This window comes from Macaca fascicularis, chromosome 4, assembly GCF_037993035.2.
Source record: "Macaca fascicularis isolate 582-1 chromosome 4, T2T-MFA8v1.1".
NCBI classification, from domain to species: Eukaryota; Metazoa; Chordata; class Mammalia; order Primates; family Cercopithecidae; genus Macaca; species Macaca fascicularis.
In genome coordinates, this window is record NC_088378.1 from 146531075 (window position 1) to 146557254 (window position 26180).

The 26180-nt window shown below is 43.9% G+C and overlaps 2 protein-coding genes and 3 pseudogenes across 9 annotated transcripts in view; all 5 read right to left on the reverse strand.

The window, feature by feature from the left end:
* Positions 1 to 478: 478 nt before the first annotated feature.
* On the reverse strand, positions 479 to 1334 carry LOC123572773 (butyrophilin subfamily 3 member A3 pseudogene; annotated as a pseudogene).
* A 1347-nt stretch (positions 1335 to 2681) lies between these two features.
* Positions 2682 to 9863, reverse strand: LOC107129452 (butyrophilin subfamily 3 member A2-like; annotated as a pseudogene).
* The window catches only part of LOC102121503 (butyrophilin subfamily 3 member A2), a 36561-nt gene continuing 13457 nt past the window's right edge, over positions 3077 to 26180 (reverse strand). For 3 of the 5 annotated variants that reach the window (XR_010586490.2, XM_065544305.2, XM_065544306.2), the window contains one exon: positions 3077 to 3100. The gene's annotated coding sequence lies outside the window, so the exon portion shown is untranslated. Of the gene's footprint in view, positions 3101 to 23788; positions 23857 to 26180 lie in introns of those variants that run through there. The other 2 variants (XR_012434131.1, XR_012434133.1) reach the window with 1 other exon arrangement.
* On the reverse strand, positions 18689 to 24966 carry LOC141410153 (butyrophilin subfamily 2 member A1-like). 4 transcript variants are annotated; one of them, XR_012434148.1, is made up of 4 exons: positions 24280 to 24966; positions 23709 to 23729; positions 22719 to 22919; positions 18689 to 19145 (listed from the first exon to the last, which is right to left on the reverse strand). XR_012434148.1 is itself a non-coding variant. In XM_074038718.1 (3 exons), exons 1-3 carry the CDS (start codon positions 24489 to 24491, stop codon positions 22916 to 22918), a joined length of 237 nt encoding a protein of 78 aa, XP_073894819.1. In that variant the 5' UTR covers positions 24492 to 24966; the 3' UTR covers positions 21747 to 22915. The 4 variants fall into 4 exon arrangements, 1 of the variants encoding a protein (XP_073894819.1); XR_012434150.1 differs by lacking the exon at positions 18689 to 19145 and adding an exon at positions 19492 to 20259; XR_012434149.1 differs by lacking the exon at positions 18689 to 19145 and adding an exon at positions 21753 to 21899.
* On the reverse strand, positions 20634 to 22804 carry LOC141410250 (putative butyrophilin subfamily 2 member A3 pseudogene; annotated as a pseudogene).

The following is a 26180-nucleotide window of genomic DNA, read 5'->3' on the forward strand; positions in this document are numbered from 1 at the left end:
ATTCTCTCAACAAAGACACTCTGCAGAGCCACTCCAAGGACTGCTGGGTCTAAGGCTCTGACAATTAGCTGGGAAGGAGTCAATAGATGTGTCAACTCCACAACCACCCACAGTGATCTCTATCCTGGAGCTGCCCTGGGAAGGGAACCTCAGGGCTACATGGAGGTTCTTCCCAAGGGGGAAAAATCAGGCTGGAAAAGAATGGGCAATTAGCCAGGGACTGAGGCTGACCATCTCCCAACTGCACAAATTACCGTATGAGTTATGTAAGTTACTTAATGTTGCCCTGCCTCAGCTTTCATACTTGCAAAATGAGACTACCCAATGGGGTGTTGTGAGGATTAAAGGACTGACACTCACCGAAGCCCATAACACAGCACTCAGAACATTTTAAGTTCTCAATTAATGTTAGTTATTGTTGTTCAGATCCCAGCTCTGTCGTTCACTAGTCATGTCTACTTTGTAAAGTCAATACACTTTTCTACACCCCAGTCTCCTTATTTGCATAAAGGGGACAATAAGGTGGCACCAAACTCAAGCAACTGTCCTATGGAATAATCGAATGAATATCAGTAAAGTGCTTCAGTGTGTGCCTGTAGCTTTATGGTTCTGATTGGTTGTTGTGGAGTGGGAGACCCTCAGCTCCAGGCTGGGCAGGGAGAAGCAGAGATGTTACTTCAGCCTGATGCTCCCCACTTTCATTAGCTAAGCCCGGAGTCACTGGTGTTTCCAGGGAATGATCAGGCATTAGGTCAGGATCCGGGGAACTCTCTACTTCTTTTGGTGTTGGGCAAATGGTCAGGGCAGTGGGCTCCAAGATCAAAATTCTGAATACAGGATACAGAGGCTCAGAGAAAGAGGCGTGCAGAAAGGTGTAGATATGAGATCCATCCGTGGCATTGTAGAATGAGATCTCTCCAGTCTCATAGTCCAGGAAGATCCCCACTTTCTTAGGGGCTCAGGAAGTTTCAGGTTGGTTCTGGGATCAGTGAGAGCCTGATACTTATTCCCATCAGTCAGCCCCATGGTCCAGTATCCATTCTCTGGTGTCATTTTGACCCAACCTTTTTTCCTCTCCATGTTCTTACTACACACCCCAATATGCCACTCTTTTCTGTCCCCCACTTCCACCTCCCAGTAATGTCTCCCTGATGTGAGGTTTTCACACCAAGCACACAGTAACGCCATTCAAATCTCTCAGGGTCGTCTGGTAGGTCATGGGGCTCCTCAGCAGGCTGCACACTCCTCTGGTCCTCAGAAACAAGAAGGATGGCGTTTGCCATGTCTGGATCCAGAATCACATATGCTGCAGAGAGTTTGAGGAGGTGTCCATGGGGTCATTCATTTTTCCTGGATTTCAGAACCTGAGCATGCAAGGCCTGGGCCATGCTGAGGAGGTCCTTCCAGAACCTGGGGTCCCTAGTCTGCCCTGAATGTGATTCTGTCATCAGTGTAATTGGTGAAAGCCCCAGGGGTCTTGTGACCAGAGGGGAAATGAAAGTAAGGTCAGTATCTGGCTAACCTAATACCCTGATGCGGCCTCAAGAAGCAACAAGGATCCTCCTTCTATATTTTTGTTGTTTCCCTCCCCACACTGGTCTGCCCACTGATGCTTTATACTCGGAGGTTAATTTTCTTTTCTTTTTTTTTTTTTTTTTTGGAAACAGAGTCTTGCTCTGCTGCCCAAGTTGGAGTGCAGTGGTGCAATCTCGGCTCACTGCAAGCTCCATCTCCCAGATTCACACCATTCTCCTGTCTCAGCCTCCCAAGTAGCTGGTACTACAGGTGCCCACCACCATGCCCAGCTAATTTTTTTTTTTGTATTTTTAGTACAGAGGGGTTTCACCGTGTTAGCCAGGATGGTCTCAATCTCCTGACCTTGTGATCTGCCCGGCTCAGCTTCACAAAGTGCTGGGATTATAGGCATGAGCTACCACGCCCGGCCCTCAGAGGTTAATTTTCAATCTTCACTCGACCACTCGTGAGCTAAATTGTGTTCCCCTTTTCTGCAGTCCTATTTTTCCATATATCCAATTTATTTAACAAGGTGGAGCTTCATCTGAATAATTTCCTCACCTGAAAAATGGGGATAAACATACAAATCTCTAGCGCTGTTTACGGCAATCATGTTATTTACTCAGCCCACAGCAGGGCATGAAGGAAGCTCCTGATGTTCTAATAGCTGCAAGGCCATCTCTGTGCTGGGCTATATGTGGGGCCTTAGATGCCCCAGATTCACTCTCCACCTTTCAGCTTTCTCCACCCTCTTCTGGGGCCCAGGAATCTGTCCTTTAAGAACAGTGCCACTGGGCTCCCCTGTCCTTTGGTTTGCCATTGGGTTTGGCCAACGGGAGGCCCTGATAGGAGATTGGAAGGAGAAAGAAAGGAGAGACACATCGTTTAATTTCCTGCTTCCTCCCTGCCAGCAGCAGCTAGTGCTGTTCTAACAAGGCCTGACGATTCGATTCTTCTCAGGAAGCCCTATCTTTGAGCTATCTCTTTCTCTGGGTTCCAGTAACTGCCTCCTTTTCCTAGCCCTCGCAGGCTAGGGGTGGAGACAGCTCCCCACTGTTGGGAACCATGGGGGCACTGCACTTTTCCTTGTTGCTTTCCCTTAACCCTCCTTTCCACACACCTTCTTCAACCACGCAGTTTGAACTCATCATCTCTTTCTTACTAGGTTTTTGACCAATGCATATTTATTATTGCTTCAGTCTTCACATCAACCTCCACAAAACACAGTTTGCAAACATCATTTAAAAATGTGGAGTCCAAAACTCAGAAGCATTAAAACCTTTGAGGAGACACAGTCAGTAGGAGACATGGGAAGCCTGGGAAGGACAAAGTTCTTTGGGCAGGCATCGCCTCCTCTCCTTGGCATTTCCATCCTCACTCTTCCTGCAGTATCACTCAGTGTGTGTCTCCTTCTCCTCAGCTCCACCCTTCATGTGTCTTCCTATCCACGAAGGAAGTCAAAGCAACTTTTCTCCCCCAAATCACAAGAGTTGGAGGAGGAAAAAGGCATATGGTCCCTCAGGTTGTTGGTCCAGGGAACATACAGTGATTTACTCACCAGGCTTGAAAAGGGCCATTTTCCATTCTGAAAGGAAGGAGACACAGATAAGAAAAAGGTCAGTATTTTTGTTCTTTTCCACACTCCATTCTCCTTTCACTACACGTTTTCTCTGCTTTTCTTCAGAGTCTCTTCCAGGGTTCAGCTTCCCTCCTCTACAGCTCTGATGGATAAGAGGTGGCACCTTCTAAACAATGTCAGACTTGGCCCCCTGTGTCATGAGGGGTGCAGGCTGCATGGCCAGGCTTTGCCTGGGCATGTGCAGGGTCAGCAGTCTCTCAGAGGCTCCGGAAAAGCAGAAGTCACCCCCTCAACATGCAAAATAGAGTCTTCAGGTTAGATCTGATTAATCCAACTGAGAACATTAATGGGTCACAGCAGAAAAAAGGTTGAAATATTCATGGCCCATAATCCAGCAAACTCAGAGAGCATCAGGCTCACTCACCATGTAGGAGGAGACGTCTCTCCTCCTACAATAACAGAAAGGTAGAGATGTCACCTGAACTCTGTCTTTTCTGTGTTGGCCCTTTCTGCTTCTTTTTGCATCCATCTAATATTTCTTTTTGACCATTTCACCCTTCCCTCCAGTCTCACTCTGCATGCTCAATTCTCTCTTCACCTCTTCTTCTTAATATCCAGTCTGGGAACATTGGCTGGATGCTAGTGGCAAGGCAGTCACTGTGAGAGTTCCTTCCCAATGGAGTCCTGCCAATCTATTTTGAATCTGTCTATACTCCTGTACCTGGGCATAGGTGTCACCATGTCTATAGGCGAATGTCTAGGAGTACAAGATCCATCCTTCTCAATCTGTATCATTTCTTACCTTGCTCTAAAAAGAATTTGGGAAATTTAATGAACAACTTCAGGGACTAGTTTTTGATGCAGTTATAATAAATCTGTACCAACTGAGCCACTGTAGTTACTCCACGTTATTAGACACACTTTTCTCCCTCTCTCTTTTCTAATTTTCTTGTCTCTTAAATCTTCCATTCTTGTTTTCCTTTCAACATCCTCTAGATTATGGAAAACAACAAGTAAGTTTCCTGCCATAGAAAATGCACCTCATCCTTCTCTTCCCTCTTCCTTTTGAAGTGCACCCCTGGATTTCCTCAGGGTTTTTTAAGGCATAAAAGTCTGTGGCCCCTAGTACAAAGAGATTGAAGACTTTTTTTTTTTTTTTTCCAAGAATGAGAAAGATAGAAGAAGAGAGAGAGAGACTCCTTCCGGGGAGTTTCTCCAAAGTGCCACAGTTATTTTCTTTTCCTGAGTAAAGAGATCCAGGACCACTTTTCAAACCTGGACAAAGATTTGTAGGCTGGAAAATATCCGAGGAGAGACAGTCATAGATTCAAATTCAGAGAAAATGTCAGAGCCACTCACGAGCCATGTGCTAGATTTTACTCCTCTCTGCAATGGAATGAACAGGGAAGGAAGAGTTATCAAGGCCCTCAAGGAGGGGATAGGAAGACATGCCTGGATCTCCTGGGGAATGGGAAATTACTGAGTTCTTCCTGGAGCTTCTCTGGAAAATAAACAAAAAAAGAAAAAAAAAAAAAAAAGAACAGTTATGGGTGAGGGGAGTTTCGGGAAAATAAACCTTAAACATGATGCAGTGCCAGAGTGGGGATGGGGGTGAGATCTTCAGGCTGGGCATGCAAGCCTGGGGCTTAGATTCTCTGTTCACTTTGGATACCTCTTAGGCTTATTTCCTGCTTTGTGGCAGCATAATCCCATTTCTCTCATCTTTCGCTCTCTTTCTGTCTCCCTGGACAGAGCAATTTTTTCTTTCTGCTGTTGCCTCAAGAAGTAACTGGCTCCTGCAAGAAGCAGCAGCGAGATAGGCAGGGTCCCTTCCAGGGCTGCGATCCAGGACTGGGTGCTCCTGAAGAAGGGATCTACGAAAGGGAGAGCTGTGGGTCATGGGCGCTGGTGCACTCAGCCTCCCCAGCCTCAGCACCCCAAGTTCTAGCTCTTTAGCCCAGGTCAGGGGCAGTGAATCTGTCTCATGAGGTTAAATAAGCGTTCTCTTCCTAAAGTCTCAGAGGACTATAGAGAAGACTTTGGTAAACCCTCACTACAAGCTACTACTATCACTTATCTTGAGATGTCTGCCTCTCATATGGAAATTAACTTGAGCAGAGTCATACTCATTTTTTTCTAAATATTTTTTCAACCAGTAACACATTTACATGGTTCAAAAACTATAAATACATGAAGTCATGCAACTCTCCCAACCACCCAGTTCTCCCTCCCTCCCTCTATTAACTTCTCCTTAGTCCACTTAATATGATGCTTAGGGATATAAACTGTGGAGTCAGAGGGCATGGGTTTAAATGCTGGCTCCCGCTTGTGACCAGCAGTGTGATGTTGGACTACTTACATAACCTCTGTTTGTAGTGGTCTAATCTACAAAATGAGGGTAATGGTAATACCTATCTCCTGAAGTTAGAAAAATTAAATTAGTACTTATAAAGGGCCTGATGGGCTGCGTGCAGTGGCTCATGCCTGTAATCCTAGCACTTTGGGAGGCCAAGGTGGGTAGATCACTTGAGGTCAGGAGTTCGAGACCAGCCTGGCCAACATGGTGAAAACCCATGTTTACTAAAATTACAAAAATTAGCTGAGTGTAGTGGCATGTCCCTGTAATCCCAACTACTTGGAAGGCTGAGGCTGGAGAATCGTTTCAACCTGGGAAGCGGAGCTTACAGTGAGCCAAGATTGTGCCACTGCATTCCAGCCTGGTTGACAGTGAGACTCTGTCACTAAATAAATAAATAAAGTGCCTGATGTACAGTGAGTGTTACAAGATTGCTTGTTAAATTTTAAAACTGTAAATTAATAACACAGTCAAGAACTAAAAAAAGTTATTTAAAATATATTCTTATTTTTCCTCTTGTTTAAACCAAAAATGACATTCTATACACATCACTCTGCATCTTGCTCTTTCTGGATAAATTGTGTTTTGGAGATCTTTCCATATTAATATAGAAAGAATTTCTCTTTTTTCTTTCACAACTGGGCAGTATTTCCTTTATGGAAGTTGATCATCAGTAAGCTTCTGCATAGCTTCTAACCTTGTACAATCACAATGAATGCTGTAAGAAACTTTTTACAGGCTGGGCATGGTGAATCACACTTGTAATCCCAGCACTTTGGGAGGCTGAGGCAGGCAGATGAATTGGGGTCTGGAGTTTGAAACTAGTCTGGCCAACATGGTGAAACCACATCTCTAGTAAAAATATAAAATCAGCCAGGTCTGGTGGTGCATGCTTGTAATCCCAGTTAATGGGGAGGCTGAGGCAGAAGGATCTCTTGAACCCAGGAGAAGGAGGTTGCAGTGAGCTGAAACTGCACCATGGTACTCCAGCCTGGGCAACAGAATGAGACTCCCTCTCAAAAACAAACAAATAAACAAACACCCTAGAAACATTTTATATGGATCATCTCATACAAATGCAAGCTAATCTATCAGATAAACTCCCAGAACTGGAATTTTTGATAAGTAAATACGTAGTTTGGATAGATCCCCCAATAGAGGTTGTGCTAATGCATACCAAAAATACAAGTGACATGAGCAAATGACTGAGAGTCACTGCCTTCCTACATTCCTGCCATAGCCATGTGCTATCAAGCAAGGCAGTGTGGTTTTGATTTTTGCCAATATCATAAGTGAAAAATGATTTCCTATATATGTTTCCCTAATGAGTGAGAATGAGCACCCTTTTGTGGGTTATTTCCTTTCCTGTGAATTAACAATTCATGACCTTTGTTAAAATTTTTTACTCAGTTTTCAAAATCTTCTGTTTCAAGGAGATTAGCTTTCTCTATGAGTTTGTAAATATATATATGTTTTCCCATTTTGTCATTTGACTTTACATAAGGAACTTCTCTTAACGTTTTTACCCAATTCACATTACCTGTCACACTTTCTGTCAGGCAGGAAATGTTCAGTAAATGTTTGTGGCATGAACAGCTTTGTGGAGTGGGGAAGCTCCCCTGGAGCAGGGAGGAGCCTCCAGGTCCCTGCTTTGAACCTTACGTGTGGTGAAGACACCCATGTTGACCATAGAGACTTACACAGTAGAAACTCACACATAACCCTTCATCACCTGTCACAGCTCAACTCAGTAAAGCTGAGGCCAAGCAGGTACTGACCTTCGATGGAAATGCTGGCTGTCTTTTCCAGGCCGAGGAGGAAATTTCTGATGATGCAGGATACACCCTCCCCAGAGCTGCCTCTCAGGGTCACGGATGCTGCTAATGCTACAGGCCCACTCCATCTGCAACCACAGGTGCTTCCACAGCTGGGATGTTCTCTTCCTTGATGTTGCTCCACTGTATTTGGGGTTGTGGGTACCAGCCAGTGGACCTGCACTCCAGATGGATTCCTCCATCCTCACAACCCTTCACTTCAACGTGAAGATCAGAACCCAGTGCTGTGGAAGGATAAATTGGCCTAAATTCTTGAGAGCTCCTGTATCAGGGAGGGTCTTAATGGGAATCAATGGCAGACTCACATTTGATAATTCAAGGAAGATTTCATTCAGGAACTATTTACACAAGTGTGGTCATGATGGAGAAAACTAAATGGGCTAGTGCAGTATCCCAGGGTCAGTAACAGTGGGGCTATTTCCACCCACCCCAATTACCAGAGGGAGGAGGAGAGGGAGCTGTTCTGGAGACATAAAAGAAGAGATTTATGGATCGAGGACATTCCTGAGTTGAGCTATGACCTTCTGCAAGGCAATGCAGCCAGCCTGAGGGTAACTTGCAGGAAGAAAGCCAGGGAATAAGCACCCAGACCTCTCCCTTCTCTCTTCCTTCTACCATTGTCTTCTATAGCTCTCCTTAAACCAAACCTAACCAGAAGCCCTGAGGCAAGGGATTGCACTGAGAAAGAAAAAAGCCATCCCAGACATCTGGAACCTGACACCAGGTCTTGGTATCCTCCTGCTGAACATGAACAATTTCACAAAACACAGAAAATAGTACTTTGTCACTACGACAGATCATGGGAAAAACAAGAACACCCCACATCATGTGTGAGTGCAGAGAAAAACATGAACATTGTACAAACCACAACAATGACCAAACATCCCCCATCGGCAATGAGGAATTGCTGCCTCTTCATCAATTACAGCTTTAGTCTCATCCTAGTCTCCTTCCTCCTGGATAAGCTTGATTAAGGTTCCACTCACAGAATTCATCTCCCCACACCTTCCTGACAGTATCTCATCCAGAGCAGAGGGCTAAGTCTATAAACCCTTCCTGAAATCCCCTAACAGAAGCCCAAATTGTATACTAAGTCTGCTCTAACACCTTCTTACTGAGATACTGCCACAGCTCCCCATGATGTGTGTTCTTCCTCACTGCAACAAGTAAGAAACATGCCTCATTCTACTACAAAAATATCTCTGGGAGTCACTGATTGGAAAACATCGGCAGCAGATACAATCACTATTCCACCTCCCAGGGCCCATGGTAGTGTGCACTTGGAGACACAACAGAAGCCATCTGTTACACAACTAAACCAAAATGACTGTGTACCAGTCACTGAAGAGATGGTTTCTTATGCTTCCTATCCCTCACCCTTCACTTCCCTTATATCTCTGGTCACCAGTGGGAGGGAGTTGTTTACTTGAGCATGTAGGGTATAGCAGGGATTCTTCCTAAAGGAAACCCTGTGTCTTTCTTAAGGGCCTCAGAGAAGCTAAGTTGGAAGGCAGTGCAGACAATTGCTAGTGAGCAGGCAGGAGTGTCTGCAGTGCTTTTGGAAGAGGAACTCTGCATCTGCTCTAGATCCTACAGAGAAATGTTCTCAGAACAAAACCTGGAGGCTCACCTGCAACCTTCAGCTCCACAGGGCTTTTTCATAGAAGTCACCATCTTGGAAATAACACAAGTACTTTCCATTATCAGAGGCTGTAACATTGTATATTGGGAGAGCAGTATTCCCTGCAGTGATGCCATCCTGAAGAATCGAAGTTCTACCTCAATACTCTGCACTCTGACTGTCTTCCATTTTCTTGCAATCTGCATACACATTCACCACCCTCCTTAGGCTGGAACTTATCCACCTCAGCTCCATGGTCTCTGCACTCACTGTCAGGAACAGGTGACAGGGCAGATCAGAGTCTTCACCTACCATGGCCAGGATGGGCCCAAGGGGTCCAAGCACAGCAAACTGAGCTGTCGTCACAAGGAGTAGGCTCCATCAGAGGGTGTTAGAGTTGGGGTCATGAGAGGAAGGGTGCTTCTCAGACAGGGAAGGCGAGATACAGAGAACCTAGAGGGGGACCAACTGCTAACAGAAACACTCTTTGTCTCTTAGTGACATGTGATCCTTCCAGTTGGGATGGACTTCCAGGTTTGGGAAGGAGTCAAAAGTTCTATGAGGACATTAATACATAATTGTCTGCTTCAGAAACAATCATGGAATCATTCCTTACCTGAGCAAGGAGTGAGCAGCTAGACCAAGAGGAGGCAGACTTGAAAGTTGAGCAGAAGAAAGGCCAGGGAACTTGCCATTTTCATCCGTGCTGCATATCAGGAGACACCAGAAGGTGTGGAGCAGACACTATGGCCCAAAGGAAGCTATAGGATTCCACAGGTCCACTTCCCCAGGGCTAACTCAATTACAGTGACAGAAGAAGATCTTACCGGTGCCAAAAAAGTCTGTCCTTCAGGGTCTTTACTTTTGAGTTCCAACATGGAAAATTACCTGTAAACATGTCTATGTATAATGCACATGTTATCCAATCAAGAAATCCTTGACTCTACTGCTTGAAAATATTCAGAATCCTATCACTTCCCCAAACTTCCCCTGCCATGTCCAACCCTCCACTATCCCCCTCTGATTCATGCAGGACCCTCTTCACTGGGCTCCTTGGATCCACTGGGGTCCACCACAGATGGTGTCCAATATCTTGGACTCCTCAAAGCCTCAACTCTTGGCCATCATCATGGTCAAGTCATGGCCCAGTGGACTCCTGGTGGGATTCAGGCAGACTGCCTGGTGGGGGCTCTGGAGTCAGTTAGGGGCTGAACCCATCACATTTAATTCAAGGCTAGAGATCAGAGAGCTGCAAATAAGACCAGGTTTTACTCATCTTTTCTTTCTTCCTTCATAAAGTCATTCAACAAATATTTACTGAGCACCCACAATGGGCCAGGCCTACTATGTTAGTGTTATGGACACAAAAAAGGTAAGCAATAGATAAAGCCTCTAAGATTCACAAGCTGTGTGCTCTAAGATTCACAAGCTGTGTGATCTCGGTTATGGGACAAAACCATTGGAACTTTATTTACTCATTCAGTATCATTAAGTGTGAAATTAGAATGTGCACAATTGGCCCAGCAATTCCACTTCCTGATGTCTAGTCCAGCAAAGTACTTGCATGGGTGCAGAGAGAAGCCTCTGTGAGAATGACACTGCAGCACTATTTTTAAAGCATAAAAGTGGTAACCAACTGAACCAGCCACCCAACAGGAGACTGCTTAGAGGAATGATGGCTCATCCCTCGGAGGGAATTCAATGAAGCAGGTAAAAAGAGTTGATTTATTGTCATAACCTAGATAATGGAGACACACTAAGTGATCAAAAAGTATGTTGCAGAACTATACTAATGATTCAATTGAAAAACAAAAGCAAAACTATACATTTCCACATATAGATGTAAACACCTGAAAAAGTGTATAAAAAGGTGCATGCTAAACTGAAGATTGGAGGTTAAGTGAGTGAAAGGACATTTTGGCCTTTTGCTCCCTTTACTATTAAAATATTGAAATGCTTTAAATTTAAAATTTTTCATGTATTACTTAACAGTAATTATTATGAGTGAGAATACTGCTTGGAACATATTAGCTACTCAGTAAAAACTAACTCCTCAACAGTTTCTTCTAAATCAAAGGAGCATGAGGCCTGCAGCCATAACACCTGCTGCTGTGGCTACCTGGGTCTGGGAATGGCCTCTGAGAACAAGGTCTGCAGAGGGAGGTGGGGAGGAATGAAGAGGAAGCACCGGAACAGAGGTCTGTGCAGCCGGCCATCCTCCACCCCTGCCTGGATCTTGCACCCACCCGCACTAAACATTGCATTTCACCACATCTTCTGCTCCCCAAAACTGCTCTTTATGTTGCTATAGAAGGGGTATCATTTTTATTATCATTGGTTTCAAAGTTAACAATTTCTCTGCTCTGCTTAAAGTGAGACATATGTTTTCATTTTTTAAAAGGATATTTATTTTTTTCCTTCCTGATTATAGTCAATATTGCAAATGAAGGAAAGCATAAAGGAATAAAAGTTTAAGTAGTGGCTAATGCCTGTAATCATAGCAATTTGGGAGGTTGAGGTGGGAGCATCCCTTGAGCCCAGGAGTTTAAGACCAGCCTGGGCAACATAATAAGACCCCCATTTCTACAAATCAATAAATCAATAAAAAACTCTGTAGTAGTAATCATATACTTTGGTAGTAGAAATATAAATATTTCTCAAAGCATTTTGGTCATATATACAGCAAGCATCCTTAAAAAGTTACATGCTGTACCAAGGAACTGCTATTTAAATAAAAGAAGTTGTATGCTTTACCCAAAAGTTCCACTTATTGGAATTATTATTGAAGGAAAAAAACAATCAGAAATTAAGACAAAAATTTATGCCTGAGGCTGTTAAGTATAATAAAATCTATAGAAGCCAAATATAGATAATTGAAATAGCCAAAGTAGGAAAGTATTAAAAATAATTGTATATTCATACAATGAAATAGATTGTATCCATTGGAACACATATGTTAGGTTTTGGGGAAATGATGAATGGAAGGAAAAAGATATACTGTTCCTAAAAGAAACAAAACAAGGTTTAATGTATGGATCCAACATTGTTAAAATTAGAAATAATTGCCCTTCATTAAAAACACAATTCCTAAAGACTGCATGGAAATCTCTTTTGTGATTGAACCATGCATTTTTTGTCTATTCCCCGCCTGTTGTATGTGTATGCTGGTTCAGATTTTTCTATATTATAAATATTTCCATAATGAACAAATTTACATATGAATCTATAAGGCACATCTCTTTCTAGAATCTCTTAGAATAGATGGCTTGAGTTGGCCAGAACAGATTTTAGAGACTTTTTTGCCCTTTTCTGACCACAATACATTCTTAAGAACATGCAGTTGGAATATTTCTTCATTTATGTTGTCTCCCTTTCCTTCCACCAAATCCCAACATCTGCAGGTCTTTATTCTTTGCACTACTTGTCTCTCCCCGCGTACCCACACATGTGTGTGGGTGCCCATGCAGACACACACGCACATACACACACAAACACAGGCACCTCACCCTTTCTCTGGGTGAGTCATGCCCTGCATGCCCACTCACCACTCTCAGTGATTCAGCCACTGTCCTCCCAGGCATTGTAACCCAGGCTGTAATCAATATCCCCTACTTACAACTTAGTATTCCCCTTTGAAAATCACAGCCCACTGAAGAAGGGTCGTTAATATAGTCCTCCATTCTTTCTACTATGGTTGAGTCTCTCATTCTGAAGAAAGGAAAAAGAAAGCAGAGGCTGTCAGGTCACCGTGAGGAATTGGAACAATCTCTCTTTGGAAGAATTAGTTTCTTGATTGGCTCAGAGGTGATGTTTCTCATCAGCTGCTAGGAAAAAAACCACTGAGGAAGGTTGAAATGAAAACTGAAAGTACATTGAATTGTACACGTTGAAGTAAAATTCCAGCCCTACCTCCCTTACTGTTTGTGTTTCTGTGTTTATCTATCTGAATCATTCTTGCACGTACATGTATATAAGTATTTCTATGTATTTACTTGTCTTAAGTCTTTTATCATAATAGAAATATAAGCAGAACAAAACGGGAAAAGATTATAATGTGGTGAAGAGAGACAGATGTGCACTAATTAAAAGAAGAGAGACAGATGTGCACTAATTAAAATGCTATTGTGGCAGTTTGCTAACATTTGCTAGCATGAATATGGGTACATGGAGGAGGAGGAGATTTTACTGCAGAGTCAAATAACATATAAATGGAAAGAAAGCCAGACACAATGCACATTTTCAAGCACCTCCAACATCCAGGCTTAGGATCTGTTATCAAATAATATAATTTTTCTGGTTTCCAGAGGCAGTGTTGCTTGACATGTTTTACCTTTTTCAGGAAATTTTTAGTGCAGGTGTTTCTGAGCATCTTCATTTGCCCTTAGCTCCTGGTTTGTGCTATATAGTATTTCCCTGTGTATTTGTTTATTGTGCTGCCAGTAGAGTACATACTCTCTGAAGCTGGACACTAGATAGACTGTGAATGCCATCTCTGTAAGAGGTCTGTGGGACAAACTGGTACTTCCTGTGGCCTAGGACCTCAAAACACACTTTTTGGATTTGCAAGTCAGTGATCAAAGCTCCTAAAGCTAAGATATGACTGGGGCTGATGGAATTTGATTATATTGTAAATGGTTGAATTTAGGCTGTGCAGTATCTGGCTGAGATGGCTGGTTGCTTCTGAATCATACGTTCCCTCTTTTCTCTTGGTGATAAGGCCTAATTTTCTTGGGTACTGCAATATGCTCTTCCATCTCATAGTTATTGGAGACCAAGGGACTAAGTTGAAACCAATAGTTTGTAGGTGAAAGTTGTGGGCTTGTGTTTCTCCCAGAGATCCTTCAAAAGGGAGGCCAAAATAGCGGGAAGTGTGAGGTACACTCTCCATACTTCCTTCTTCCTCTTGCCTATGATGTAGACTTTTGAACTGGAGATGCAGCAGCCCTCTTGGGACCATGAGGCAACCTTGAGGTTGGAAGCCACATGCAGAGACAGCAGAGAATGAAATCAGAAGAAGGCTGGGTCATGAATGACATCTCTGAGGGGCCAGATCAGCCCTGGACTGCCACCATCTAAATTCATTTTACATGAAAACAAACAAACAAACAAACAAAACAACAAGAAAACCTTTGTTTTGTTTAAGCCAATGGTATTTCTGGTCTCTGTTATCAGCAGAATATCAAAAATTTTCCCTCCCCTTTTTCCTTCCCAACAGTTTATCATAAAACTTGTAAAACATAAAGCAAAGGTGAAAGAATTTTCAGTAAATACCAATATACCTACCATGTAGGTTGTAGTGATATAGTTAATATTTTACTAAACTTTCTTACTTTATTATAATCCATACCACTGATCATTCCCTATCCATCTATCATCCTTATTTATTTAATTATTCATTTGCTTATTTTTAAATTCACAGTCTATCAGAAGCTGTGTTGCTTGAAATTATATCAGTAAGAACGATCAACCCACCCTAGCCTGGAGGATTCAAGTCGCTTTGACACAGAGAAGCAGCTGAAATGCTAAGCTTCAGATTAGGAGTCTCTGGGCCCAATACTCCGTATCGTTGAACTTTGAAGTTTCCAAAGTATGAGGCCCCTGGGTCCATTTCTCATGCAGTCCTTTATACAGAACTCTGGGAAAGAAGTCTTGGGAAAGAAATGGATGTGAAATGGGGCAGAAATGAATTCAGTGATTCAACAAATTTTTATTGAGAATCTATCATCTAGTAGGTCTCAGCCACTGAAGTTTAAAATTAGTGAGGAGGGGTTGCATAATGGAGTGGATAAGAGCACTAATTCTCAAGCCAGGTGGCCTGTGTGACCTTGGGCTAGTTACCTAACATCTCTGTGTCCCAGTTTCCCTATCTCTAAAATAAGGATGGTAATAGTACTTGACTTTTAGGGTTGCTGTTGTGAGGATGGAATGAGATAATGCATACAGTTTGCTTACAACAGTGTATCAAAAACTAAATAAATAAATAAGTCACAAGAATGTACACTAAGTGAAAAGTGCACTTAGCCCTCCTTCAAGACCTGGGCACTTGATCCTATCTTCTCTTTGTCTTCTACGAGACCAATTCCAGTGTTCTGCATGCAATGGTGTGGCAAAATGCCCAGAAATCTGTCTCCTTTACTGAGTTAGTCTCAAGAAATATCCATTTCTCATGATTATCTCACCTCTTGTTGCCATTAGGAACTCCCATGAACATGAATTTTCTTTCTGTTATATCTAGATATCTGTCAGCACGTCACACGCACACTGGCTTACTATCTGCTGTCTCTAGGCTTTTTTTTTTTCTATCTTCATCTCTTTTCATCCACAACTCATTAGCCCTGGAACCCAAAGCCAGTTTACTAACTAATCATGTCTGTTTCTTTGTCTGTAGGGTGGAAATAAGACCTATTCCATAAGTTATTTAAGGAAGAGTTAGCACAGCACCTTCATGTATTAACCCTCAATGCATTTCATTGTCTTCCATTCTGTAAGTTTCAATTCTGATCCCTGCATTGATGACTCCTGAACCCACCTCCCCTGGAGACAACATCAACAGTTGCCTGCTGTGGAGTTGGAGTCTCACTTTGAAGGTGAAGGGAAAATCTCTGAAAAGTTTGACGTGAAAAAATGTGTACACTGAAAATAGCAGTGGGGCAGGTGCAAGGGAAGATGGGAGGTAGGGGGTGCCATTTACATTGTATTCTATGGGATGATGCCTGCTGGGGTTGAATAATGTATCTGTCCTCCTCAGTGGGCCAGATGTTAATAGATAGGGAGACCTGGAAGGAAGCTACTGTGACACTCTAGGCAAGAAATGATGATGGCTTGGAGATGGGGAGAGGAGTCTGGATCAACTATTAATATTAGTACTAACAAATACTTACGTAAAACCTACTATCATGTTGGTACTGTGCTTTGAGATTTATATGTATTAATAAGATTCACAACAACACTAAAAGGTATCTTATTTCCCACATTTTATATGTCAAAGCTGAGGTCCAGAGAGGTAAAACGACTCACCAAAGTCACATGAGTAGTTTCTTTCCAAGCTAGGCCTTGAGCCCAGGCTGTCTGGCAAAAGAGTCTGTGCTCAAACCACTAAGCTGGACTGTTGAAAGGAAGTACAAATAGCAGGACTTGGCTATCAGTCAGATATGGTGGGTTAAGAGACAACAAGAGAAGGCTAAAATGACTGTTAGGTGGTGTCGCTCACTCAGATAATGATGGGTAGGCAGGGCTGATGGGAGTTTAGTTTTGGACACACTCATTGTGAGATGCTAGTGGGCACTGAGTTCAGGGAATGTGTGTGGCTGGAGACAGAAATGCAGGTGCCGGTGGCGTCTGCTTATGGGATAGAGCTCTGAAAATGGACTGGACCCTACAAGAGTATATGTGGTGTGAAAAGAGAGCCCAGGATCAAAGCCTAAGGAATTTCAGCAGTTCTGGAGCAAGTGGAGCAAGAATTCTGAGAAGGATCTCCCTAGGAGTAGGGAAAGACCACAAAGAGGGCCTTGGGGATTAATGAGGCAGATGCCACGCAGGAGGGAACACCTACTCAGGCAGGTCTATGAAGAACTCAGGGTTGTCCATAAAGAAAAGACAGAAGTGTATAAAGACAAGCAAGGCCCAGTGTCTCATAGCTATAATCCCAGCACTATAGAACGCTAAGGCAGGAGGATCACTTGAGCCCAGGAGTTCAAGGCCGCACTCAGCTATGATCACACCAAGAACTCTAACCTGGGTGACAGAGCAAGATCCTGTCTCTCTCTTTAAAAAAGCATGGGGGTGGGAGGGAAAAATAGAAATGTATAATGGTTTTAATGGTTGGGAATCCAGTAGTAACTGATAGAACAATGTTTATGGTGTGATACAGCAGTGGCCATCATCATGGCAGACAGTGCCTGATGGCCATGCATGTGTTCTCTTTCTGAGACTTTGCTTGTATGGAAATAGACTCCTAGAGAGAGGCAGGTGCAGTGTGTTGCCCAGGGAAAGGGGAAGCAGGCTAGTTACAATGGGAGAACCTTGAGTTTCTTATATGTTGTATCCTACAGACTCTGGAGTGGACCCCTTGTGATTACTCCTCCTGCAGTTTGTAGCCCATACTTTCCCTGAGGGTGAGCTGAACCTGTGGCTTGCTGCTAACCAATAAAGTATGGTAAAGCTGATGGCATGTCCCTTCCATGACTACATTATGTAGTGTAACACTTTGTCTTGCTAGCTGACCCACTCTAGAGGCTCTGTCTTCCTGGCTGGCTATGAAGAGGAAAGTAGTCATCGTGGGAAACCCACATAGCAGGGAGCTGAGGAGCCCTTTAGGAGCAGACTCCAGCTTCAGCCTGCAGGGAGCTGGGGCTCTCAGACCTACAACTGTAAAGAAATGAATTCTGCTAATGACCTGAGTGATCTGAAAAGAGGACTCTCCCTCAGTTGAGACTCCAGATGAGGCTACAGCCTGACCAATACCTTGACTTTTGCTTTCTGATGTTCAGAGCAGAGAAGCCCACTAAGCTCTGCCTGGACTTCTGACCCACAGAAACTAAAATGATAAGTATGTGCTGTTTTAAATCACTAAGTTTGTGGTAATTTGTTATGCAGCAATAGATCACTAATGCATTAAAGTGAAACAGGCAGTGGCAGCAAACATGAAGATACAGAAGACAAAGAGAATAACTTGTGTTTCATTCCTGACCTGTTGCCTGGACTGCACATTTGTTATTATTACTATAGTTTTATGTATGTATGTATGTATGTATGTATGTATGTATGTATGTATTGAGATGGAGTCTTGCTCTGTCTCTCAAGCTGGAGTGGCCTGATCTCGGCTCATTGCAAACTCCACCTCCCAGGTTCAAGTGATTCTCCTACCTCAGTCTCCTGAGTAACTAGGATTACAGGAGCATGCCACCACACCCAGCTAATTTTTGTATTTTTTGTAGACATTGAGTTTTGCTATATTGGCCAGTCTGGCCTTGAACTCCTGACTTCAGGTGATCCACCTGCCTCGGCTTCCCAAAGTTCTGGGATTACAGACATGAGTCACCATGCCTGGCCTACACATTTATTATTGACCTACCTACTCTGCATCTCCACGGGGATCTCTAGTAAGTTCCTCAACCTGAACGTGCCTAAAAGTGACCTTGAATTCCATGCTGGCTCCTCCTCTGGCCTTCAAAATGCACTTGTCCCTCAGTTTCCTCATCTCCCTAAGTGCCAACTCCATCTGTACCGCTTCTTAGGACCATAACCTTGTGGTCACCCTTGATGCCCTCCTTTTTCACATCCCACATTTAAGCCTTTTTACCCTGTCTTGAAAATAAATCCAGCATCATATAATTTCATGGCTCCTCCCCGGTACAAGTCACTGGCATCTCCCCTCTGGATCACTGCAATAGCTCCCAGCTGGGTCTTCAGGCTTCCATCTACCACCCCTACACACAGCCCATCTCTGTCTAGCATCTGAAGTAAGTCCAGTCCTTTTTCTGCCAAACTTTCCAGTGGCTCCCCTTTCAGAGGTAAACTGCAGGTCAGCATCATGACATTCAGGGCCGTATATGATCTGGCCCTCAACCACAGAGGTTGAAAGAATCACTCCAGATTCATTGAATAATATGTCTATTTGTAAATGCAGTAATATGATTTTGGACTATTTTTTTTCAGTCCTGTTGGATTATTGAATTGTCTCAAACCTAAAGTGCTACCTTTCAAGCCAGAATTTTAGATGCCTGATTGTATTAGTCAGGGTTCTCCAGAGAGACAAAACCAATACGATACAGATATAGATATATATGTATGAGTGAGCGTTTATTAGGGAAATTTTCTCATGTGATTATGGAGGCTGAGAAATCCCATGACAGCTTGTCTGTAGGCCGGAGACCTTGGGATGCTGGTAGCATGGCTCAGTTTAAGTCCGAAAGCCTCAGAACTAGGGACGCCGATTGTGTAAATCTCAGTCCGAACCGAAAGACCTGAGAACCCAGGGCATCCTGGTACAATTCCCGAAGCTGAAAGGCTGGAAAGGCAGGAGTTTTGGTGTCCAAGGGCAGAAAAAGAAGAATGTCTCAGGGGAGAGAAGAATTTGTCTTTCCTCTGCCGTTTGTTCTGTTGGGCCTCTAGCCAATAGGAGGGGAGAATTTCCCACTGACTTACATGCCAATCTCTTCTAGAAACACATTCACAGACACACTCAGAAATAATGTTGTATCAGTTGTCTAGGTATTCTTAATCCAGTCAAGTTGACATCTAAAATTAACCAGCACATGGATTAATGTCCAGGATCCACTATTCTAGTTTCCAAATATTGTCTGGGGATTCCTAGGGTGAACTCTGATATACTGTTAAGGAGTCCCCAATGTTAATACTATTTTCATTATAATATTAATAATATAACATTTTTTGTTTTTGATTTCATTCTCTCGGTAGGGTACAATAAGGTTTTTGGGGGCCTATATAACCTGTGATATACCAATAGATTTAATACAAAAGCAGATATGAGAATACAAATGTCTTCCACTAAGCCAGACATTAGATTTGGAAAAAGTTAACCAATGTCACACTTCTTGTTCTTTTGTTTAGACACAACAGTTGATTTTTTTCACAAATCTTTCTATTTATATTAACCTGTAATTGGTGCATTCATGGTATTTTAACATGAATTAGTAAGCTACATTTTAACATTTTCTGTTTCAATCATAAATGCCATAAATATTAACAAATACCAACCCAAATAAACAAAAGCTCCTAAGGCCCTCAGCAGTTATTAAGTGTCTAAAGACATAATTAGACCGGGAAGTTTGAAGCCACTGGTGCCCTCATTGAACCTGAATGCTGACGCAGACCAGGTCCAGTACTACTCTGCTCCACTGGGACCTCAAACCTCAACCACACTCAAGGACTAACTACTGACTCCTTGTTTATTGCAGGGACATAGGAGCCAAATCACATCCACATGAGTCCATGTTCTTCATTCATCTTCATCCCAGGGCCAGGCCTGTGGGTGTGTGCTCTGGAAATCCTGGGGTTGGGTGGAAATGAGCCATCATATCCCAGGACCCCTTAGTTGTTATGGTGGGGCTTAACCACCGTCACAACCTTGCTCCCTCCCAGCTCTCTGGTTCCACCTCTTCTATCTCTGACCTGCATATCTGGTTCCCTTTTCCCTCTGGTGGTCCTGTGGATTCTTCTCTCCTCTCACATCCTGGTGATGCTGGCCTCATTCCAAATCCACAGCATCTGGTGCCAACTGGCATATTGGGCTCAATGTCATCATCCTGATGTTAAAGAGCAGGTTCACTGCCAATCAGCTTCTCACACTTTCTTCCTGGCTGGGAACTGTGTAACACCTAGTTCCCTATGCCTGGATGTCAGATACAAAAGAAGTTCCTCTTCAAAGGTTTGGCTTGTTCAGTGCCCTTGTTCTTTTTTCCCTACTTAAAAGGCCAAACTAACCTCCTTATCCTTTATGTCTCCGTGTCTTAGTTTCAGTAAACGACTTTTCCACTGGTCCTTACCTACAGAGCCCACATCTGCTACTCACTCTGTAAATTACCCCTCCCGTTGCAATGGCTCTTCCCACAGAAACTGACCTTCCAACCAGTTTAACCACATCCCTGCCCCTTTCAAGTTAGCTAATCAGGTTCAGCTAAGATTGTGCAGTCCAACTCTGGTGAGTGGTGACTGAACACAGAAGCTGGGACAAGCGGCATTAGGAATAAAAATTCTTTCCCTCTTTTTTGGTGTGTTCTTGTGGTGACCAGACTTTCAAGCAGCACCCTTCTGCAGAAGTAAATTGCCTAGCTGAGAAAGCTTTTTGCCAGAGTGCTGACTCTTCTTTGGGGCACCAAGCATTTATTTCTAACACTGGATCACATCCCATAGTTACAAGCAAAAGAATTACTAAAGCTACAGCCTAGTGAGGAGTGAACAGGGGCTGAGGTCTGGACTGGGTGTGAAAGAGGCAGCTGGAAGATGTTCTCTTGTGTGACTAGGAGGGAGGAGGGCATGTCTTCTACCAGGGGCATTATGCAGTGGCTGCTGAGATGGCCAGGGCTTGTCTCCATGGCTGTGAGACCAGGGAACTGATTCTGTGGGCCATGGTGGGTCCCCGATCTGTGAACTATCAGGCCTCTTCAGGCATCATGATCGCATTGGCTCCTGTGAATGCGGAGCAGATGAAGATGCAGCTGTCACAAGACTGTAACCTGAAGAATGGCTTCAGGGGCCTGGAAAAGGCTGAACGGGGAAATGTGCAGATGTGCGATCTGTCCCTCATGTTGTAGAAGGAGACGTCTCCAGCTTCATACTCCAGGAAGACGCCCAACCGGCAAAGGGGCTCATTCAGAGAGAGAATCCACTTAGCAGAGATCAGGGCCCAGTATTTTCCTTTATGCATCTCCAAGGTCCAGAAGCCATTCTGAGGAAGTAGCAGGACATCCTATTTCCCCTCAACGCTGTCTCTACAGACCCCCACAGTCCACTCAATTACATTTTCCACCTCCACCTCCCAGTAATGTTTCCCTGAGGCGAAGCTATCCCAGCCCAGGTCACAAAGCTGACTGTTGAAATCTCTCTGGTTATATAGCACGCTCTCCCTGGAGCGAGCCAATGTCACACTTCTTTGGTCATCTGATAAGAGATCGAGATGAGCAGTGTCTGTGTGCAGGACCACACTGGCTGCAGAGGAATTCTCAGGTTTAGGCCTTGGGTCTCAGGAACCCTCAGGATTGTGTGGTTCCTGGTCCCCAGAGAAGTCTCAGAAAACTACAGGGGAATCCCCGTGAAGGGGCCATTTCCACGAAGGCCCCCTGATCCCAGACAGCGCATACCCTGAGAGTTACTGAAGCTGCAGGGTTTTTTATTTTTGTTTTTATTTTTGTTTTCTTTGAGATGTAGTTTCACTCTTATTGCCCAGGCTGGAGTACAATGGGTTGATCTTGGTTTACCGCAACCTCCGCCTCCTGGGTTCAAGCAATTCTCCTGCCTCAGCTTCCCCAGTCGCTGGAATTACAGGCATGCACCGAAACCAGTTTTGCATTTTTAGTCGAAATAGGATTTCTCCATGTTGGTCAGGCTGGTCCTGAACTCCTGACCTCAGGTGATCCGCCCGCCTCGGCCTCCCAAGTGCTGGGATTACAGGCGTGGGCCACGGCTCCCGACCTCTGAAGCTGCACTTCTGTCTCTCCAGAGACAGAAGCAGTACCCTCAGGTTGAGAAGAATTGAGGCTCTTTGAAATCCAGAGAGTTTAGGAAATGAGCCCAAATTAATCATTCACACTTTCTCTCAGCATTCTAAGATCTATTCCCTTTTCTATTCAAGACCTAGGATCTCTGGAACTTTTTTTAGTTAGGACCTTTTAATTATCTGGTTCAAACCAGCACAGAGGCATTATGTCCTGCTCCTTCTCTCCCCAGTTGATCAACTAAGGTGAGTCTTTCCCTTCACATTGTCCTAGAGGATAAAGGGTCTCTTCATTGGTCCTATGTGTTCCTTTTACCAGATGACAACTGATTTAAACGACTGACAAGGGCACCCTTCAAGGATAAAGAAGGAGAATAAATGTCCCCCGCAAAAAAACCTGTTGCCTGAGGGGTCTGTAGGCAAAAGTAGGGAGGAACTATTTCCATCTAGTTTTGCTTCAACAACATGGGTCTGATGTCTGCAGGTATGACTTCTGTATACCTATTGGATCAACAAACTCCAAATGGAAAAAAAGATTCTGTCCGGGGAAAAGGGGTTTGATCAGGAAAGGAAAGAAACTGTGCTAAAGGAACTGGGGAAAGAACATATGGGTAGATAGAGAAAATGTAGGTGCCTACCTTGGTCCATTTCCTGTCAGTCGGTGCGAGAAACGCTCCAGGCTCTGGGCATTCTGTAAGCTTCTCCCATCTGCATTTATTCTCATTCAGTCTACCTTTCCATTGTGTTAAAATGATTTCCTCTATTCTCCATGGTGAAATATCTGGTTGTGACATTTTGCTGTTTTTTCCCAAGTTGACAGTGGCAATTTTGAAATTCACCTAAAGAGGAAAGGTCCATGTGTCATGGTATCTGGTAAAACTTGGATTCTGTGGTGCTTATGGGCAGAGGGGCTGTATCATACGATGGGAAGTGCTCATTGGGAGTGGGCAGTTGGGTTCTGTGCTCTCCCACTCACTCAGACACCTCCCCTGGCAGGCTATACACAAAGTATCCGTGCTCTCTTAGAAGCAGAAAGGCATTTCTGGCCACCTATTTGTATACCATTCTGTCAGGCTTATTGGGAACCTTTATAGCCTCTTCCCCACATGGGTCTTCAACTATACACAGTCTACACTATCCCTACTATATAAATTGCTAAGACAGCATTGTCTTCTTTCAAATTGATCCAGAATCAAAGAGCAAAAACCAGTGAAGCATAACTCTTGGGGAGGCCACTATCTATGGGAAACCTCTTGTCATCATGCATTAAATTATTCCAAAAGAGAAAGGATCCTGGGATGTAAACCATAGGGTTGATTTAGAGCTGCTGGGATTCCCTGAGAGAAGAACCATGATGCATCACTGCTGGGACACTGTTGATGAACAGACCCCAGTTCCCTGCTGTCCCCACCTCGCCCTGAGTCCCTTGCTCATCTTGTCTAATGAGTCCCGTTAGCTAGCTGGTGGGGAGAAAGCTGAGATCTGAGGGAACATCAGGAGCACTCATCAGCATGTAAGAATGTTCTTCACCATCCTCAAGGGACAGACAGAGGTGAATGTCATGAGATGTTGCTAACTGAGCAGAACTCAAATTGTATATGGAGTAGTTCAGGAAAGGCTAAACTTACGCAATTCTTCTTGAAGTTGCTCTGAAAAACAAACAAACAAAATCATATCTTCAATAGAAGAACTAAAAGAAGTTGGGTTTATAGTAAACAATGCAGGAACCATCCTTTCTATGAACAGCAACATCTCCCTTCCCTCATGCCTAGGGCACTGTCAGAAATCAGAAATGACATGTGATGAGGTGGCTGGGTAGTACCGGTACATTGTTACGCTTGCTTTTGCTCAACCATTTAGTACTTTATGTAGCCAGGTGAATGAATGCAATGGTGGCAGAATGAAAGAACAAAAGCTCTGAGAGATTCCTTCCAAAGACATGAGAGTTCCAAGTCCTTGCTGCTGCTGCCGTGTATTTCCTCTCTCTTCCATACACTGGTACCTGGGAGAGCTGTGTCTTTTCTATAGTGGTGAACTGTCCTCCTACTCTTACTTTTTTTTTTTTTTTTAAATTACAGACAGGGTCTCACTTTATTGCCCAGGTTGGTGTCGACCTCCTGGGCTCAAGCGATCTGCCTGCCTCAGCCTCCCACAGTACTAGGATTGAAGGCATGAGCCACTGTACTCGGCCTCCTTTACCTTGTATTTGAAGTTCTTTCTTTTTCCACACGTTCTTTCTCCAGTTCCTTTAGTGCGGTTTCTTTCCTTTCCTCTTCAAACTCCTTTTGCCCTGAGAGAATCTTTTTTCCCTTTTGCAGTTTGTTGATCCAATAGACGCATACAGCAATGGATATCATCAGAATAACCACGATAACAGGCAGGATCACCACACAGGGAGACCCGCTGGGCATAACGGATTCTCAAAAGGCAGCCAGAAATACCCACTTATTTTGAAACAGAACATCCAGGTGAAAGCGCCCCTAGCAGCACATCTCTAGAGCTCCTTAGCCACCTGCTCTGTTAGTTTCTCCCTCAGAAAACTTGGATGGACAAAGTGATGCTGGCTCAGCCCTGGCTGACACCTCAGTGGCTCCCAGGGCCAAGGCCCAGAGGTAGCAAAGCAGAAACATCTGGAGTCACTGTGGGAAGAACCAGGGTGCATAAAGCTAACCTGCCATGCTGAATCAACACAGCCACCACCCTGCCTCAAGCCACCATCACTCACACCTTGAATACTCCAGTGCCCTCCTTCTTATTCTGCCCTTACCATCAGTAGTCCATTCTCAGCAGACCAACCCAAGTGAGATCATGTTAATTTTTAGCTCAAAACCTTCCAATACTTTCCATGTCGCTCGCTCTAAAAACCACAGGATGTTTGTGACTTGCAATGCCATATAGAATGTGTTTTCTTTGCCTCTGTGAATTCATCTCCTCTCACTTCCTGCACTCACTCCATTTCAGCCACAGCAGCATCACCTCCTGAGGGTCCTGGAAACTGCCAGAGATGTTCCTTCCCTAGGTCCTTTGCATATTCTTTGCCTGTTGCTGGGTTGCTCCATCCTCAAGCATCTGATGGTTTCTTGCCATCAGATGGGATGACTCCATTTCCATCTTTACAATGAAGTCTTCCCTGACCATTCTGTTAATAATTGCAATGTCTCATACCCCTACCTCTCTTTATTCCCTCCTTGCTTAATGTTTCCTATAGATATTCATCACCGTCTGATAGAATATATAGTTAATTATTTAATCACTTTTTGAAGGAAGAGATCTTGATATATTTTGCTCAATGGTTTACCCCGGGTTTCTAGAAAACTGTCTTGAACATACAATATGCTTCTTGAGCATTTGTTGAATGAATTATTAGTGTGTATCAATAAGGATTTTCCCCAGCTCTGTCCCTTGGAAAATCCCCTGGGCAGGAAGGGGTTCCTCCACATTGTGAGGGGCCTTGGGTACCACCCTCCACATATGCACTCCAGCCAGATGCCCCCACCCTCATTGCCCCTCATTTCAGCGGGGGGATCAGAGCCCAGTCCAGGGGAGAGATATCAGGGCTCAGCTAAAAAGCAGTGATGTCTCAGTGCCTATTGCATCTCTTCTGTGAAGAAAGAAAGTAAAGGAAAAAAAGGAGGTAGGAAGCAAGAGATTGAAAAGAGGAAAAAAAGGATGAGGGTAAGGAAGAAAGAACCTTGATGTTAGAGAACACCAGGAGACCAACGGGCCACGTAAACTGTGAGCTCTCTAAGAGAAAAGGATCCCACTGCACCCTTTTCTTTGTGGTCTACCTACAGGCCCCATCACAACACCAAGCATCTATCTGTCTGCTATAAATGCTTGTTCAATTTATCCTGCCAGACTTATTTTCTCACTTCAAGGTGGGTGTTTCAACTCCAACTTCAAACAGGAAGGTTTTGGATTTCACTTTCTGCCTCTGGAACTTCTTAGTAGACCTCAGCTTCCAGAAACTCTAGAATGATAATGAGGAGGACAGAAATCTGCCAGGCGGGCAGAATGCTAAGAAATCTTTTGACCTAAAGACACTGACCCTTCTGTCTAGTTTAGGGCTTCACATAACCATGGCTCTCTAACACCCATAG